At 42.0% G+C, this 15675-nt stretch overlaps 1 protein-coding gene across 2 annotated transcripts; it reads right to left on the bottom strand.

The window, feature by feature from the left end:
- Positions 1-6388: 6388 nt before the first annotated feature.
- LOC137159973 (protein CLN8-like) lies at positions 6389-15328 on the bottom strand. Of its 2 annotated transcripts, none has more exons than XM_067558433.1 (3): positions 14059-15328; positions 8253-8903; positions 6389-6817 (listed from the first exon to the last, which is right to left on the bottom strand). In XM_067558433.1, the coding sequence occupies exons 2-3, from the start codon at positions 8793-8795 to the stop codon at positions 6494-6496; spliced, it is 867 nt and encodes a 288-aa protein (XP_067414534.1). In that variant the 5' UTR covers positions 8796-8903; positions 14059-15328; the 3' UTR covers positions 6389-6493. The 2 variants fall into 2 exon arrangements, with proteins under 2 accessions (XP_067414534.1, XP_067414533.1); XM_067558432.1 differs by lacking the exon at positions 14059-15328 and adding an exon at positions 10958-11180.
- Between the last annotated feature and the right edge of the window lie 347 nt (positions 15329-15675).

Raw genomic sequence — 15675 nt, 5'->3', positions numbered from 1 at the left:
TCCCCTAAAATCAACATGAACTCTCATATCCTCATGCCCTGTTTTTTCATGATAAACTAAGTTTAAAAAAAAATAAACTTTCCTAAAGTTGTGATTAAAAGGAGTATTTTTAGCAGAAGGATATGGAGAATCTGGCTGTTTTAATTTTTAAAAATCAGGAAAAGAGGAAGGACAGATAGGGTGTGGGGACATGTTTCTTGATATAAGTGTCAGCTGCTACAGCTTTTACCTCTGTCCATCATGCAGCTATGTTACAAAGCCATGACTTGTCTTTTTAACTTTATATTTTTTCTAAAATCTCTTTGTGAATGATGAAGATATTTATACTGTATCCTCCAATCTAAAACTTTCTTTCCAATTTGCAAATGATGAGCCTAATTGCCGTATCGTTGTAAAAGGCCTTTACATAAGTTTTTATTTGGCTGGGGTTTTGGTTTGGGTTTTTTTTTTTTTTTTTTTTTCATCCAGATAATTCATTTAGGCAACCCTTTAAAAACAAGCTAATGCTATTTTATAAAAAATTGGGATGGTATCTCTTTTAAACATTAAATTGTAATATTTCACTAGATCTCTTCTTCTTTGGTTAAGACAAACCTGAAAATATTTATGCACTTGTGTAAAGTTACTCAGATGCATGTCCTCAAGATCAGGGACCAACTCAGATACAGGCCACACAGCTGAGACACACAATATATAGACTCAAGGAATAATCTCAAAGTGATGCATTTTTTAATCACCTGTACAAAAGACAAACACTGTGAAGCTGCATTGACATTAAAAATCTATAATCATTAAATGAGCAGTTTTCACTCGTTTCTTTATAAACACTGTTAATATGAAGACCTTTATCCTTTAGTTATTACCAATTGCTGAACATGACGTTATCCCTAACAAATGTAATAAAACATTATAAATACACAAAATAATACTTTTAGTACATACACTGCAAAGCTTATTTCATCACTGCAAGTCACCAATGGACAAGATTGAATAGTCAAGAAGCAGATAGTTCATCAGTAAAACAGTGAATGGAAGATTTACACAGGTCATAATTATTCCACAAAATGCTTTTATTTATGCAAAACAAGCCAAATATGGTGTGCCATCCAAAAAAATGTTATATTGAACAATGAACCCAACTACATTAAGTGTTTTAAAAGACAGTTTAAATTGACTTCTAAATCCATGTCAAGTGGGAGCCTCCCTGAGATCAATGGTAGGGCATTCTAGAAAGAAAGGGCACAGTATATTAATCCTCAATTACTATACAAAAAGATAAATGTACCGGACTTGGACACAGTTAGTAATCTAGAAGAGGGCTTGAAGGTTTGGACAGGAATCTCTAGGTTGGTTGGTGCAAGATCATGGTAGTTTCACAGTTAAAAATAAACATTGATTTAATAAACAAAAAAGAAAACACAAAGTTAATGCAAAGTACACAGCACAGAAGTTTGGAAATCAGACAATTAGCACAAAATACATGGCTAGAGTGTTCCGGATGTTTGAAAGGATATAGCGTATTGGCAAGAAGGCTGACAAAAAGTACTACTGTTGTAGCTGTGTTGAACCCAGGATATTAGAGACACAAGGTGGGTGAGATGTCAGTCCAATAAAAGGCATTACGACAATCATCCTTACGACAATAATTAATCCTGTTCATGACAAAGGTAAAGATGAAGTCTGGAGCACTGAACTGGGGAAGGCAGTACATTAACCTGCTAGAGTTAGGTGTTAGTCAAGGTGAGCTTTTCCATATAGCAGTGTGATGAGGTCCCTCTGAAGAAGAACACCAAGTTTTAGGTTAGCAAAACCTACAAATGAACTACACCTAGTCTGGGCCTACAGCAATAAAAATCTTAGCAGCATTTAGGCATGATTAATATCTCATTCTTCAGAGATAAAGAAACCTAAAGAGAATAGATGATACCAGTCAAGGTCCAAAAGAATGAGAGAGATCTCTATATATCTGCATAAAAGCAATTAATTTGACCAAACTACCTACAAGGGACAGCTCAGATGAGGAAAATACATAATATGTGTAGAAAAGCAATTTTGTACACTTAAGGTTACTTATTGAGATTATATTTTTAGATGGATACATACCAGGAGAACTTCCTTTATCCTTCCCTTTAAGAAGTTCTGAGCCTCCCTCCTTCCCCACCACCCCTCTTCAAGTACAGTAGATGAGTTTGATGCAGCTTCTTATACTATGCCCATGATATATGGGTGCTCAAGGCACACTATCAATGTGAAAGTCACATTAATAAAAATAATGCCCTAGCTACGTTTTTAACAAAGCCAAATAACACTTTTCCCTCCTAAATAAGAATTCAGTTTAGCTGCCTATCTGCTTCACTTTCTGGTTTTTTTGCACTACAAACACTGGTAGGTTACCAATATTCATTAAATACCACTGATGTGCAAGAAGTATAAAATAAAACAAGGTTCCTGGCCTGAGCAGCTTACACTGGCTCCAGGAGTATGTTAAATTTCCTTTCACTATCTTTTCCTAAAAATAAATGCTTTTAATTGAAAAAAATCAATATAATAAAAGCAATTCTGTTCATAACCGGTTTTATAAACTCACTTTTACAAAACTTGTTTTTAAACAATTGGAAAAAATAAGAAAAAAATCAAAATAAAAAAACCCACAGCTCCATCAAGCTACCTACCCATCTGCCTAATCTCACTGGGGCCCACCCTTCCAATATCCTTTTGCATCCTCAGTTGATACAAGAGATTTACAAGCTGCTCTAGTTCATATAAGGAGATCAGCACCAGAGACAGCATTTAGCGACACAGCTGAAAAGCCGATAGAAAAGGGGAGAAAACATTGTGGATTTTATCTGTTCTGATTTAAACAACAAAGATGGTGACAGGATCATAATAATTAGGTGTGAATAGAAATATAGTTAGTTTTAAGTTTAAGGATTTTGGTAAGTAATAAATAATGACAGTTTAGAGCAAGTTTTAGCTAGAAATCTAAAATGGGTAGCCGATGATGTCATGTTGAGAGAAAGAAAAAAAATTGAGGTGTTAAGAAACTGACCAATAGCAGAAAAGCAGACTCAGGTGAAATAAAGGTCACTCCTAATACCTGCAGGGAGGGTTCAGTAGGTAGGAAGGATGATCCAAAGTAGATCCAAGTTTGAAGCAAACAAGTAGAACTAATTAGCATATTGGACAGCTAATTGGTTGAAAATTATATCACCCCTCGGTGGAGAGATCCCATCAATTGACCTTAAGAAAGCAACCTGTCAGAAAGGGTCAGAAAATTGCATATAAGGCAGAGAGCTGACAGGCTTGAGTGTGGCTGACTAGCTGATCGAAGAAAGAGAGCAGAAGACAAAGAGCAGCGGTAGCAGCTGCAAACAAAAATAAGACAGCGCAGGAGGACCTGAGACAAAACAAAGGGATATAACCAAGAAGGAGGAGGGTAAGCATGACTCTTCTAAATATAAGGAATGCATGGGTATGACTGTAAATAAAGCTGTGTTTGAATGATCTCTAACCCCACCCATTCTATGATTACCTGATCAACACTCAGACAGTTTGCAGCAGTATTATTAAGTATGTTATTATAATGTCACTGTATACATATGTGTAAGGGAACTGTATGCTATATTGTAAAAAGTTTGGTATTCTAATACAACATTGTATTAAGGCTTTATACATATGTCTGCAGGATTTCTTTGTTACATGTTGCAACATTATATGTTTATTATGTTGTGCTGCGGTTAAATATTTGTAGCATAGTAATATGCACTAAGGAAATATTGTATTGTGTTTGAGTATTGCAATTTTAGAGTCCATTATATTTGTTGGTGCACCACTTTAGGTTACATAGTTTATAGTGTCTTATATTGTATTAAGCGGCTTATTTCATGTTACATTCTGCTGATTTTTTATTTAAAAACCAATTGTTTTAGAACTAATATTTAATAAAGAGATTTTGTTTTCAAAGAAATTATTGTCCGAGTGCCAATCCTTTGCTTGGACGGCTGTATCTTCTCAAGGGTAAACTGAGGCAGGTATGTCTAGGGAGCTCTCCAATGATTTAAATGAAAACTCCCTCTGTAAATCTCCTAGGGTGGACCACATCCCATTACCCACTTTTAGAATTAAGGCTTAGATTGGTTCATTTGTATACCCAAGACAGTAGAGAGTCTCTCGAGTCCAAAGTTTTGGAGTAACACAGTACTACTGCTAATCCCAGCCCCTGCAAGTGCTAAAACCAAGACCATGCAAATGACTCCAAAAATTACATGCATATCCCAATCTCCTGTTTCACCCACTTCTGAGGCTACTTCTCTCGTGTTCTTAGGCCTCTGCAAATTTTCCAGTCTCCTGGTTACAAGAAATTTCCAACCTCTGACTTCTCCTCTCCAGGGTGCATCTTGCTCCCCCGTGACCTGACTTGCTGAGGAGCACCCAACACTGGAACCTCTAGCAGTGAGGTTTGGCATCTTTATGCATTCGGGTCACAGATTTTCTTTTCAATTTATGAGGAATTGATTCCTCCTCAACCCTTTTCTAAAACATTGTGAGAGAGACCTTTCTGCTTCTGAAAAGTGCATGACCGACAGCCATGGGGAATCCAGTTCTTTATCTGCAGGACGGGATCATTGAGTGCCACACTGCCCAAGCAACAAGACTCCACTCTGATCTGGAGGAGCCCCACCTGTGGATAAGAGGGTAACGGATTTTCAAGGCCTTTCTCATGAAACTGCCAACAAGGTGGTGGTCTTGAGTACTGTCCACTGGAACTGGACTGAAACCACCAAATACATGTCACATAGTTCATCAGACAGCCTTCAGATAATTGCTCTCACCATCAACTGGAACTGGATTTGAACCTATGATCTAGAGGTGAAAGGGTCTATATCTCAAGGACAGATCTTTGATGTGTTCCTGAATACATTTCTGCTAGCTCCCAACAGCATTCTGAGCATTCAGTTTTTTCCCCCATTCCAACTGATACACCTCAGTGAACAGAAAATGCTTTGTTTATACTACAGCGTGCTGATTTATGCTTTTCCCTTATAATTAGGAAAAGAGTGTACGTTACCCATATGTCCACATACAGAACCATTAGTAAAATGTGTCTTGACCTAAAATACTTCCACACGCCTTACAGAAGCTACTTAATTTTGGGAAATAAATTTACAATTAAGCAAAATTCATGTCAGATTGTGGGATGTGTCCCACGCACATTTGTGTTTGATTGATTTTTGTCAGTTTCATACGTCAAAACTAATCACTTCTGCCAGTAGGTGCCACTCTTGCACAGAAGAGAGTCTATCAGTCACTTGTTTACAACCTCACCCGATATTGGTCCAATCAAGCCTGTAACTGGGACAACAGGTTAAAGCAAGCATAGCAAGACTAGTTAGCCTTAAACCAATAATATTTTCTTTATGTTAGGGAAAGATTTAGGGTTGTACTAGATAAGTGCTAGCAAAGTATCACCATCCTCAATGAGCCATTTTATTGCAAAGAAAATAAAGATCCTAAAAAAAGAGACTTCTAAATTCGGTTGTAGGAGTGTAACCCTTCAGAGGAGTGTTCTTGAAGACCAATGTCTTCAGTACTGCCATAGAAGAGGTTCTGTAACAGGCAACAACCACAGCCTTGATTTGGAGGAACCACCTGCACAAGCGAGCAGGCAGCTCAATTTCTCTCTAGTGAGCTGGCCAGCCAGATTGTCAACCAGCGCCAACAGCTGGGATGATTTTGTGCAATGAACTCTTATACACTAAAAATTGCGCTAACAAACAGCTCATCAAGGACTCTTATGGTACTTTGCATTTTCATAGATTTTAAGTCAGGGGGACCAAAATGATCATCTAGTCTCATCTCTTGCATAACACAGGCCATGGAGATGCACCCAGTAATTTCTGCATCAAGCCCACACCTTCTGTTTGACCTACAGCATTTTCTCATATCATTCAGAAAGACATCTAGTCTTGATTTAAATTCTTTATATCCTTTTATGGCCTAGTGGTAAAAGCATGGGTCTGGGAATTAGGTGTTCTGCATTCTAGTCCTAGTTTTGCCATTGATTTATAATTTAACTTTGGACAAGTCATTTTTCAATATCAATATCTCCCACATATATTAAATGGGATTAATACTAATCTCCCTCAAGGAAGAGCTATGAGTCTTAATTAGCTCTTTGGAAAGTGCTTGTAGATCCTAAGATGAAAGATGATGGTTTGCTTTTTATTGCGAAATGATGGAGCACTGTCCAACTTGAGAAAATTGCTGGCAAAAATCCTGACTGAGTCAAAGATTTTGACTATATATTAAATATAGAAAGGAAACATTTTAAACACTTTAGATAAATGAGTATAGAACACTAATAGCAAATTACCGACTGATCAAGTCGTTCATAGACATCTTGCAAGTAATGTTATTTTAATCCACTCAGTAATGAACCTGTCTGAGATTCTTCTGGCCATATTTTACAGTTATCCTTATAGCTGTCGCAGCACTAGATCCTCTTCTTTTGCATTGTTTCACCATTTAATTTTCTAAAAGATCCATTTTTCACTGCTGTATTTGAAAAGTTCCAGTCAGCTGGACTGAGGAGCTGCTGAGTCTTTTTGTATGTCCAGTATGGGTTAAGTATTATTGTAAGTGCACATAACCCTATGAAAAAGACCATAAAATACATAAGTCCCATATTTTCCACCACATCATTCCAATTGGAAATACATACAACCCACATGTGATAAGTAAGGATCATGCGACAGTGAAACAGATGGATCATTAACCACTGGTTTGCCTTCCAAAAAAGAGTATTAGCCCAGCCAATCTGGAAAAGACAACAACAAAGAGAGATGAGAATGCTTCTTCAATATAAAGACAGTCAGTGTTTTCTATAAATAAGATACATGTTTAACTTTCCTGTTGTGTTAGATATAAACATCCATACACAGATACTTTCAAACATTTTCTTCTAGAGCAGTGGTTCTTAACCTTTCCAAACTACTGTACCCCTGAAGCCTGAGTCCCACCCCCACGGGGCTGAGGCATGTAACTTAGTTTCATGGCACCCCTGTGGCTCCAGGCAATTACCTTTCTTGCCACCCCCAATACCAGCTCTGCACTTGCGACCCCTCTAAAACTCCAGGTTAAGAAACACTGTTCTAGAGCGCTAAGAGGTGCTATGTAAATGTATAATCTATTGTCCACAGCAAGTCTAAATCATTTCATACACTATGTACATACAGCATCACTTACATGCACATAGTTTATTAAATGGTTTATGGACAAAAACAATCAGAACAAAATTGTCACAATAGAGCAGTGAGGTTAGCAGGGTCTGGGAAGTTCTGGCCAACACCATCCAAGCAAACCATGACTCTCTATCTGCTCTAGCACCTACATGCACAAAAAGTATTCCAATGTTTAAGTTCTTATCGAAAGCACCTCAGAAGGGCTGAGGTGAGCCTGCCAGGGCTTGTGGCTATAGTTTTGAAGAGTCCAGATATTTTAGAACTTAGGGGTTTAAACCACTAAGACATACCCTTTGGAACTGATTAAGGCTTGGGAAGTAGGGCTCATTTCTTCTCTCCCTATAAGCATGGCAAATCCCTTCAACACTATTTATTCCCCCGCCCCACATCCATATATATATATATCCATAAACATGCATAAACAATCGCATGTGCATGCACACATCTTTATTTTCCAGCAGTAACTTAACAGTCTATATTAAGGTTGCTGGACCTGATGAGCCATTCTCACATTACTATTCAGACTTAATAAAAAAACCTTGTAAAATCATGCACCTGATGAAGCGGGTTGCAGCCCACGAAAGCTTATGCCCATAGAAATTTGCTAGTCTTTAAGGTGCTACAGGACTCTCGTAGTTTTTTCTTGTAAAATTAGAATGTAACCATCTAACCTTTGGTCTTGTGCACTATATCCCAACAAGTGAGCCAGCAAACTTTTTAAAATCTCTTTCATTTTGTTTCTTTGCTATGAAATGGGTAAAATAAATTTTTTTGGACACTAGTTAACTATTTTAGGGCATTTTAATTAAGGATTTCCTTGGCCAATTCATTTCCAGCTTGGAAAACAAAACAAAAATCTACCTTGACCCCAGAACTCATCTCCCAATTTGGAGACCATTATTTATTTGTTTGCAGATATGTATATTTGCGGAGAGGGGAGTGAAGGGGCAACATGTTTAAAGGAAACTTCTATCGCCACTAATTAACACAGGATCATTAGCAAGTTCTTACCTTTAAAAATACCCAGGAGATGCAGGTTGAAGGAGTGCTCATCTCAAGGAGAAGTCCCATCAGGGGTAGATAGTGTCCAGACTCTACATTAGTTATCAGCCCAAGAAAGCCACCAAAGGCAAGTAAATGATGAACTACTAAGAACACATCAAATGTCCTGAAAACAATATTAGATAGATGAACAGCTACATTTTCAAGTAAAAAGAAGCCAGAGGCTATTAAGCAATTAAACCAGCTCCACTTCTGCTGTGAATACACTTTGTCAGCTTGAAAAACTGGATCTATGAGCAAGGCCCACAACCCAGCTACACAACTCTGAACTCCAAACACACCACGTGTAATAGTCATATTCCAGAAGACTTTCTCCTTTGCTGACAAAGCACGATAAGTGGCACTGATCCATGAAGATAACCAGTGAGCTAGAAGAAATACACCCAGGTAGATGAAAAAACCAGCCGCTAGTAACTTCAAACGAACTTCCCACAGAACATAGTCCCAGTCAAATATGTCTCTGGATGTTGCACCATCATATGCAAGATTCATTTCTTCCTTCTATACTTAGTATTGGGAGGAAGTCTGAAGCTTCTTACCCACACGTTGATCTACTTCAAGGCTGCTGAGCCTGTGCAGTTATATACAGCAGACACCCATCTGAAATTTAAAAAACAAAAAAAAAAGGAGATTTATAAAGAATGGCTCTGTGTGTACACTCTTAAAATAATTATTTGACAGTTTATCTGCCAATATCTCCCACCCACCAGTTCCCTACAGAACACTTGACAATTCTTATATGAGCAACATTTATTATTTCTAACAAAGTTCACATTCCAAGTGTGAACAGCAACAACGACTAAGAACAGAATGAAGGGGGCCAGGGAAAAAGGAAAAAACACCATCCCTCTCCCCACCCAAAACAACACTATGTTTAAGCATCACTGAACCTTCATTTTTCACTTGTAGAGCCTTGAGAGTCTTTATGGCTCAAACATTCACACAGTTTATAGGCTACAGATTAAAGCTACAACAAAACTAGTGCACTACAGAGCTGATCCTCATTTACACTAAGGTCACTTCACAATGCCTGGAAGTAAAAAGGAGCCTTGAATTCTCAAAGCAGAATAACATGGCCTCAATGTAAATGAGAACAGGGGTCTATTTATATATGTATGTGTGCACGCGTACATGCACGCACTTCATTATTCTGTTCACAAAAAAGAAAATAAGCGGAATAATATTGGAAATATTCTTTTTTATTATATGTTTGTATTAACAGACCTTTGATACACACAAACATGTACTTTGTCTGTTCTAATGAGAACCTTTTAAAATATTTTTCTGTATTAAGTCTTATGTTATGAAAAATAAACAAATTTTCAAAGTTAAAAAAACAAACAAAAAAAAAAAAAAAAAAACAAAAAACAGCCCTGTTTCACACACTTCTTTCTTCTGTGCATTGTTTTAATTACATATGCGGGATCAGAGTCATGCACATTGTTTGTTTGCAATTTAAAATATCGGACACCAAAAAAATAGGGCATAATTCAACAAAACCTTATTCTACAAAGTGAGACTATTTGCATGAGTAAGGGCTTGCAGGAACATCTTGTGAACAGAACTGCATGGCTAACATCTGAACCGAAGTAGACCACTTTCCAAAAGGTCATTTGTTCCTGAAGCTCATTAAGACGGAAGGACATAGAGAAACAATCTCCCTACGCATCACAGTTATTAATATTAACTACAGAATCCAGAATGTTCGAACTTGGGAGCATAAAGTTAATTAAAACTTCCTCCATGTGATGTGGTTTAAAATGCTGAACTTTTTGTTTAAAAACGTCCAAGATCATCATTTCATTTTGCTGATGCATCAGAGTGGGTCAGCAGCACTGCTGGACACAGCACATCCTGCCAATATGGCCGGGGAAGACGTGCCCAGAGACTATCTAATCTGCCTCCCATCAAACTGTAGTAGAAGAGGAAGTCATATGGATCGTTAGCAGCATAAATAAAAAGAGTCTACAGAGACGCTTTTCTTCTCCGCTCCCCAACATAATAAATCATAGAGAAAGGGGATAATAACTTGATAGCTCCAGTGCAAAGGAATGTTGCTTATTTTTGTTCTCATTCACACCAGAGCAACTCCACTGGTCCTTATTTCCCACTGCCTTGCAACTTGGACCAATGAAAGCAAAAGATCCTCATTTGATAGCATATTACATTTTCTCCGCACAGATGTATATAACTATGCAGCATGCATAATAAGTGTAAAATCAGGTCCATTAACGTCAGCCTAGCTACCAGGGTGTGAAGAGAAAGCCTGGAAACCTTCCTCTCTCAGCTCCCCACAAAAGAGGGCAAAGAAACAAAACACAATCACCCCACCCCACCCCCACCAGCAGAGCCACATGCAGCCCTCTAAATACAGGGGTGGTTCCCAGTCCGGGTGCAACTCCCCTGACTTCAGGCCCTGACAGCACACTTCCAAGAGAGGCTTTTTCTCAGCATTGAACCCAAACAAACAGCTAGGTAAAGTCTAATCCTCATTTCCCCCTCCTGACAAGGAGCATTTCAAAGCAATCTGTACAGGAGGGGAAAACAACAACAACAACAACGTCCTGCATTCATCATCCAACCTCCGCATTCCGCAAAACGAGCGCTTTAGTAATACATCCCTTCTCCCCGCAGCACCTGTGCAGGCTACTTACCGGCTGCTCCGCTTCAGGGGCACGCAGGCCTCACCGCGGTCTCTGCCTGAGGTTTCTCGCCACAGCCGCCTCGGTGCTTTCCTGTCATGCGCTCCACAGCAGGGATCAGCAGACACGACAGGAAGTCATGGGCGCCGGGCGGGGCGGCTGCTGCTTCCCCCGTCTGCAGACTGCAGCAGCCTGGAGCCCCAGCTCGACACCGCAGCGGACAGAGACCCGCACACGGGCTAACGTGAGGCTCTCTTCTCTCCTCTTCTCCTGCCCCGCCCCGCCCTTTCTTTCCGCCTGACGTCACCGTCGCTCCCGGGCTGCAGGGAGGGAGCGGAGCCGCACGCGGATCAATTCGGCGTGGATCTTAATCCCGCAGCTCGGCAGCGGGGTCACACCGGCCCGCCTCGCTGCCGCAGCCCAGCTGTGAGGCGCACGGAGTGAAAGGGCCACCGCCCCGGCACTGAAACCTGACCCCAGAGCGCACGGGGCAGCGTGGCACCACCCGCAGCCGCAGCCGATAGGGTGCAAAACACGTCACGTGTGAAACCCAGCCAGCCTGAGCCAGCCAAGCCGGCACCGCCCTGAGCCGCCTAGAAACGGGGGAGCCGGGAGGGCGGGACTGACCCAGCCAGGCGTTAATTTATGCCGGCGCTGAACCCCGGCCCCTCTACGGCCGGCCTGTTCATGGCCCCTGCACCAGTTATGAAAGTCAAAAAAAATGGCTTGAGTCCAGGCACGTCTTTTACGGCAGATGAAGCACTAGATCCCCTCCCCCACACACCCCCACCCTGCTAGGGCAGGGCAGGACAGGACAGGACAGGTGTGTGCGGCCTGCACAGTAGTCTGGCATACCTGTTAGAATCATAGAGTTGGAAGGGACCTCAGGAGGTCATCTAGTCCAACCCCCTGCTCAAAGCAGGACTAACCTCAGCTAAATCATCCCAGCCAGGGCTTTGTCAAGCCTCAGCTTAAAAACCTCTAAGGATGGAGATTCCACCACCTCCCTAGGTAACCCATTCCAGTGCTTCACCACCCTCCCAGTGAAAAACTTTTTCCTAATGTCCAACCTAGACCTCCCCCACTGCAACTTGAGACTGTTGCTCCTTGTTCTGTACACACGCGCCTGCCCTGTGGTATGGTATCATACCATGTCCTATCATCAGAGTGGCTGGGTTTTGTGTGGCTTGGTGTGGGATGTTCCTCAGGGATGAGAGTCCGTGATTGATTTCCTGCTCTGGGTGTTCCCCCCACTGGGGAGGGAGGGGCAGGAGGTCAGAGCATAGCCCATATGTTCTGCAGCTGTTCACTCAGCTGGGGCAGGCTGAGTGAGTCACAAGTGGGTGGGATGGTGGTTGGCAAAGGCAGGGTGACTGGGGAAATCAGTGAGGATCAGCAGATTGGAGAGAGACAGGGGAAGCACATGAAGTAAGATGCTTGGGGCGGGTAGAGGCAGGTGAGAGAGCCTGGACCAGCTGGAGAAGGGTGGTTGGGAAGCATTGGGAGCCTCAAGCGTTATGGAGGGGAAGGAGTTTGGCACAGCTTCCCCCAGCCTGCCTTGCTCCCAGCTAGCTCTCCCCCACCTCTAGATCTGTCCCCATTCTGCCCCTTTCCCTATCTGCCGCGGCTGCCCAGCCCCCAGCTTTACTTCTCCGGGGAGTTCTCGCCCTTAGCTGCTTCCTGCTGACAAGGGCTCCACGGGGTTTGGGCACCAGCGAGGCGAGCAGAGCAAGCGCGAGTTAGTCTGGTGTCAGTTTCACCCGGCAGTTCTCTTCCCCTGGGCCAATGCTAGTGCCTGGGGTTTCCTGCTTGTTTTATTCTTAATATTTCTATCAATAGTCGGTTTTATTTATTGTTACTCCAACGTAAACGAGGGGCTTGAACCACCTAACATTGTGCCTCAGGAGAGGGACGTTAAGTAGGGACACCCAGCAGCAGTAGAAAGCACATTTAAGCCCAGTAGTTAGCAGCTTTGGTGCAGATATTTAAATTACTCTCTCATCTGCATTTCAGTATGTCTCTTCAGTTCCTTTCACCTTGACTGCAAACTACCTCCCTGCCCCCACTTCAGCCAACGTTTCTCTGCCCCTGACAGTTCAGCATTTATTCCCTACAGTGCGCACAGCGGGGGTTGAAATGTCTCAGGAGATGAGGATAACATTCTCAGTTTAGTCAGTCGCTAGTTACTGTAAGTACCCGTGGTAGATGAACTTGTAATTCCCCTGGTAGTTTTTTTCCACCCAGTGCTCACCCTCCTTGGCAAAGCACTTTGAGGTTAATGGATAAAAAGCTCTGTGCAACAGCTAGGTATTAAGTATTCCACAATACTATAGTAGACAAGGGAAGTACTTTCAAAGAGCCACATTGCTGCATGTCTTCCACCCCTGCCTATGCTTCTTCCTTTCTTGTGCTTTCTTGCTCTTTGCAGAATGGCCCTCCTAATCCAGACACATTTGGATGGCTGGAATTCCATAGCTTTCATTCATATCTGTGTACATCACCCCACACCTTATTACTCTAATATATTAAAGTAAAATAGCTTGGCTTTATTATGGCACACCTTCAATTTCTAATATACCTTTCAATTAAAAACAATGCAGAAGGAAGGCTTGTTCACAATGTATTTACTCTATAATTTGCAAAGTGTGTTTTTAAAGCTTTGTATCCACAAATACAATTTCTAAACAGTCATGTACAGCTAACATTTCCAGAAATATTTATGAAAAATGGAGTAGTAATACAATGGAAAACAATTTATTATATGGGCCAAATTAATCTCTGGTGTATCTGTACTGGCTTTAATACAATTGAATCAGGGAAGGACTTGGCCTAATGTTTGTAAACACATATTGTTATTAAAACCTTACTTTCCTAGCTAGCTAGAGAGTTTTAAAAAGTAAGTTAATAAGCATGTTAAATCAAAGATGTGGGTCTTTTCTCTCTGAGTTTGTTTTGCTTTGTACTTTATAGCAAATATTAAAACAGCCAGTAACATATTATAGCACAGTATTATAAAGAAGTTCAGTTACCATTATAAATCCAAATGCTGCAATATCCATATAAAGTGTTAATGATGCATGCACCTAGGAAGACAGACAAAAATTATAACTTACAGTTCAAGATTTTTCTTACATTTTCCTTCTCCTTTACAGAGCCTGCTGCTCAATTTTAACTTCTGTCTGCTGCTTTGGAGAAGAGTAGGAGCTATTAGTGATGTGAAACTACCAAATCAGGTGATGAGAAGCCACATGCTGTAATTACAAAACTCTTCAAACCCTTAGTAATTTTGGATTCTGATTTTATAGTTAAAATTACTTGATTGTGATTAATTTCTCTCTTAGTTTCATGTTTTGAGTGTCGACTCCTAATGAGCAATAAAACTGAACTATCACACAGTTTCAATCATACAGTAGAGAAGGACATCAGTGCATAAGATGATCTGAGGCTTGCAACATGGAAATCAAGGGCCTGATTCACCATTGCCATGCACCTTGGGTACTCATTTACACTTGATTAGGAGTTATTTGTATTATGGTAGTGCCTAGGAACCAATGAAAAATGGTGCCTCCATGCCCTAAGTGCTGTGCAACCAGAATAATAGATAGTCCTTAGCCAGGTGGCCCAGACTCCTGTTTCCATCTACAGGGTCCCCTCTCCCTGGCCCAGAGGACTCACCACACCTTTGTAGGTTGCATTTACGTGGGCTCCTTTATTTACAGTGCAACAATACAGTCCCAGTTTCTGCCCATGGGACTCATGGTTCGACCTCCCTTCTGGCTAGCAGGTAGCCTGTCTCCCAGATGCCCCTGCCCTGCTTAGCCATGCCTGCCTCCCTCCCTCGCTTCGGGTATTGGCCTATTTGTCTTCCTGGGCCAGGTCCCCAGCTGTTCCCAGTTCCTTCGTTAGGCTAGGCTCGGACTCAGCTTGATCAGGTGCTGCAGCGGTTACCTGTGCTGCCCAAGCCCCTTAGGTCTGGGCTAACAGAAGCAGATGAGGTTTTCTACCCTCTGCCCTGTTACACACCTTCTCCCTTTTATTGAGCCAACCAGTTCACCCAGCCCCTACCTCTTTTTGGCTGCTGGTATGGGCCATTTTGAGGCAGTGTATCCCCCATCACTGGGGGGGACACAGCTTCTTTCTCCTGGGGCTCAGTTGCCTTTAGCCCAGCCCAACCTCCATATAGACACACTTTCCAGAGCCATCAGTCGGGCTCCCATGTGGTCAGGGCTTTCCCTAGCCCCAAAGGTTCCTCCTTGGTTTTAGTCTCCCTATGGGTCTTATGACCAGTTAGGCCCTTGGGCCCCTCAGGTATTCCCAGGGTTGCCATCAGCCCCAACTCCATGGGCTTAATTCTGGCGGCCTCCCCCGTCCTTCTGGGTTTGGACACTGCTTTTCAAGATGTGTCGTGTTCCCCCCCCCCCCCACACACACACACCCCCAGCACTCTTGGGCACCCGTGGGTTGTGAGGGGGTCGGGTCTTTCTGCTCTTACCCCTGGGGGCTTGTCTGCCCCCCCCCCCAAGTCCTTGGGGTTCCATTAATGCCTCCTCTTCTGGCTTGTGTCTAGGGGTTTTACTTTCCACAGGATCCTGCATCCCCTTGCTCTCTCCTTCCGCCTCCCCGGGGTCTCTCCTGCCCTCCCAACTCCCTGGGAAGGGGTTGCCAGTCTGCCCCTAGCAGGATCAGGTAGGGCAATCCCCCCACTACATTGGCCTGCTGCCACTTGAACT

The sequence above is a fragment of the Emydura macquarii genome, unplaced genomic scaffold, assembly GCF_026122565.2.
Source record: "Emydura macquarii macquarii isolate MOO-44397 ecotype Brisbane River unplaced genomic scaffold, CSIRO-AGI_Emac_v2 contig_2063, whole genome shotgun sequence".
Taxonomy (NCBI): Eukaryota; Metazoa; Chordata; order Testudines; family Chelidae; genus Emydura; species Emydura macquarii.
This window is presented reverse-complemented; position numbering and strand designations above follow the sequence as displayed.

Coding starts and splice junctions, on each gene's coding strand:
- LOC137159973 (XM_067558433.1), bottom strand. CDS start 8,795: ATGAATCTTGCATATGATGGTGCAACATCCAGAGACATATTTGACTGG. Junction 6,818..8,252: donor TCTCCTGGGTATTTTTAAAG/GTAAGAACTTGC, acceptor TGTCTTTTCCAG/ATTGGCTGGGCTAATACTCT.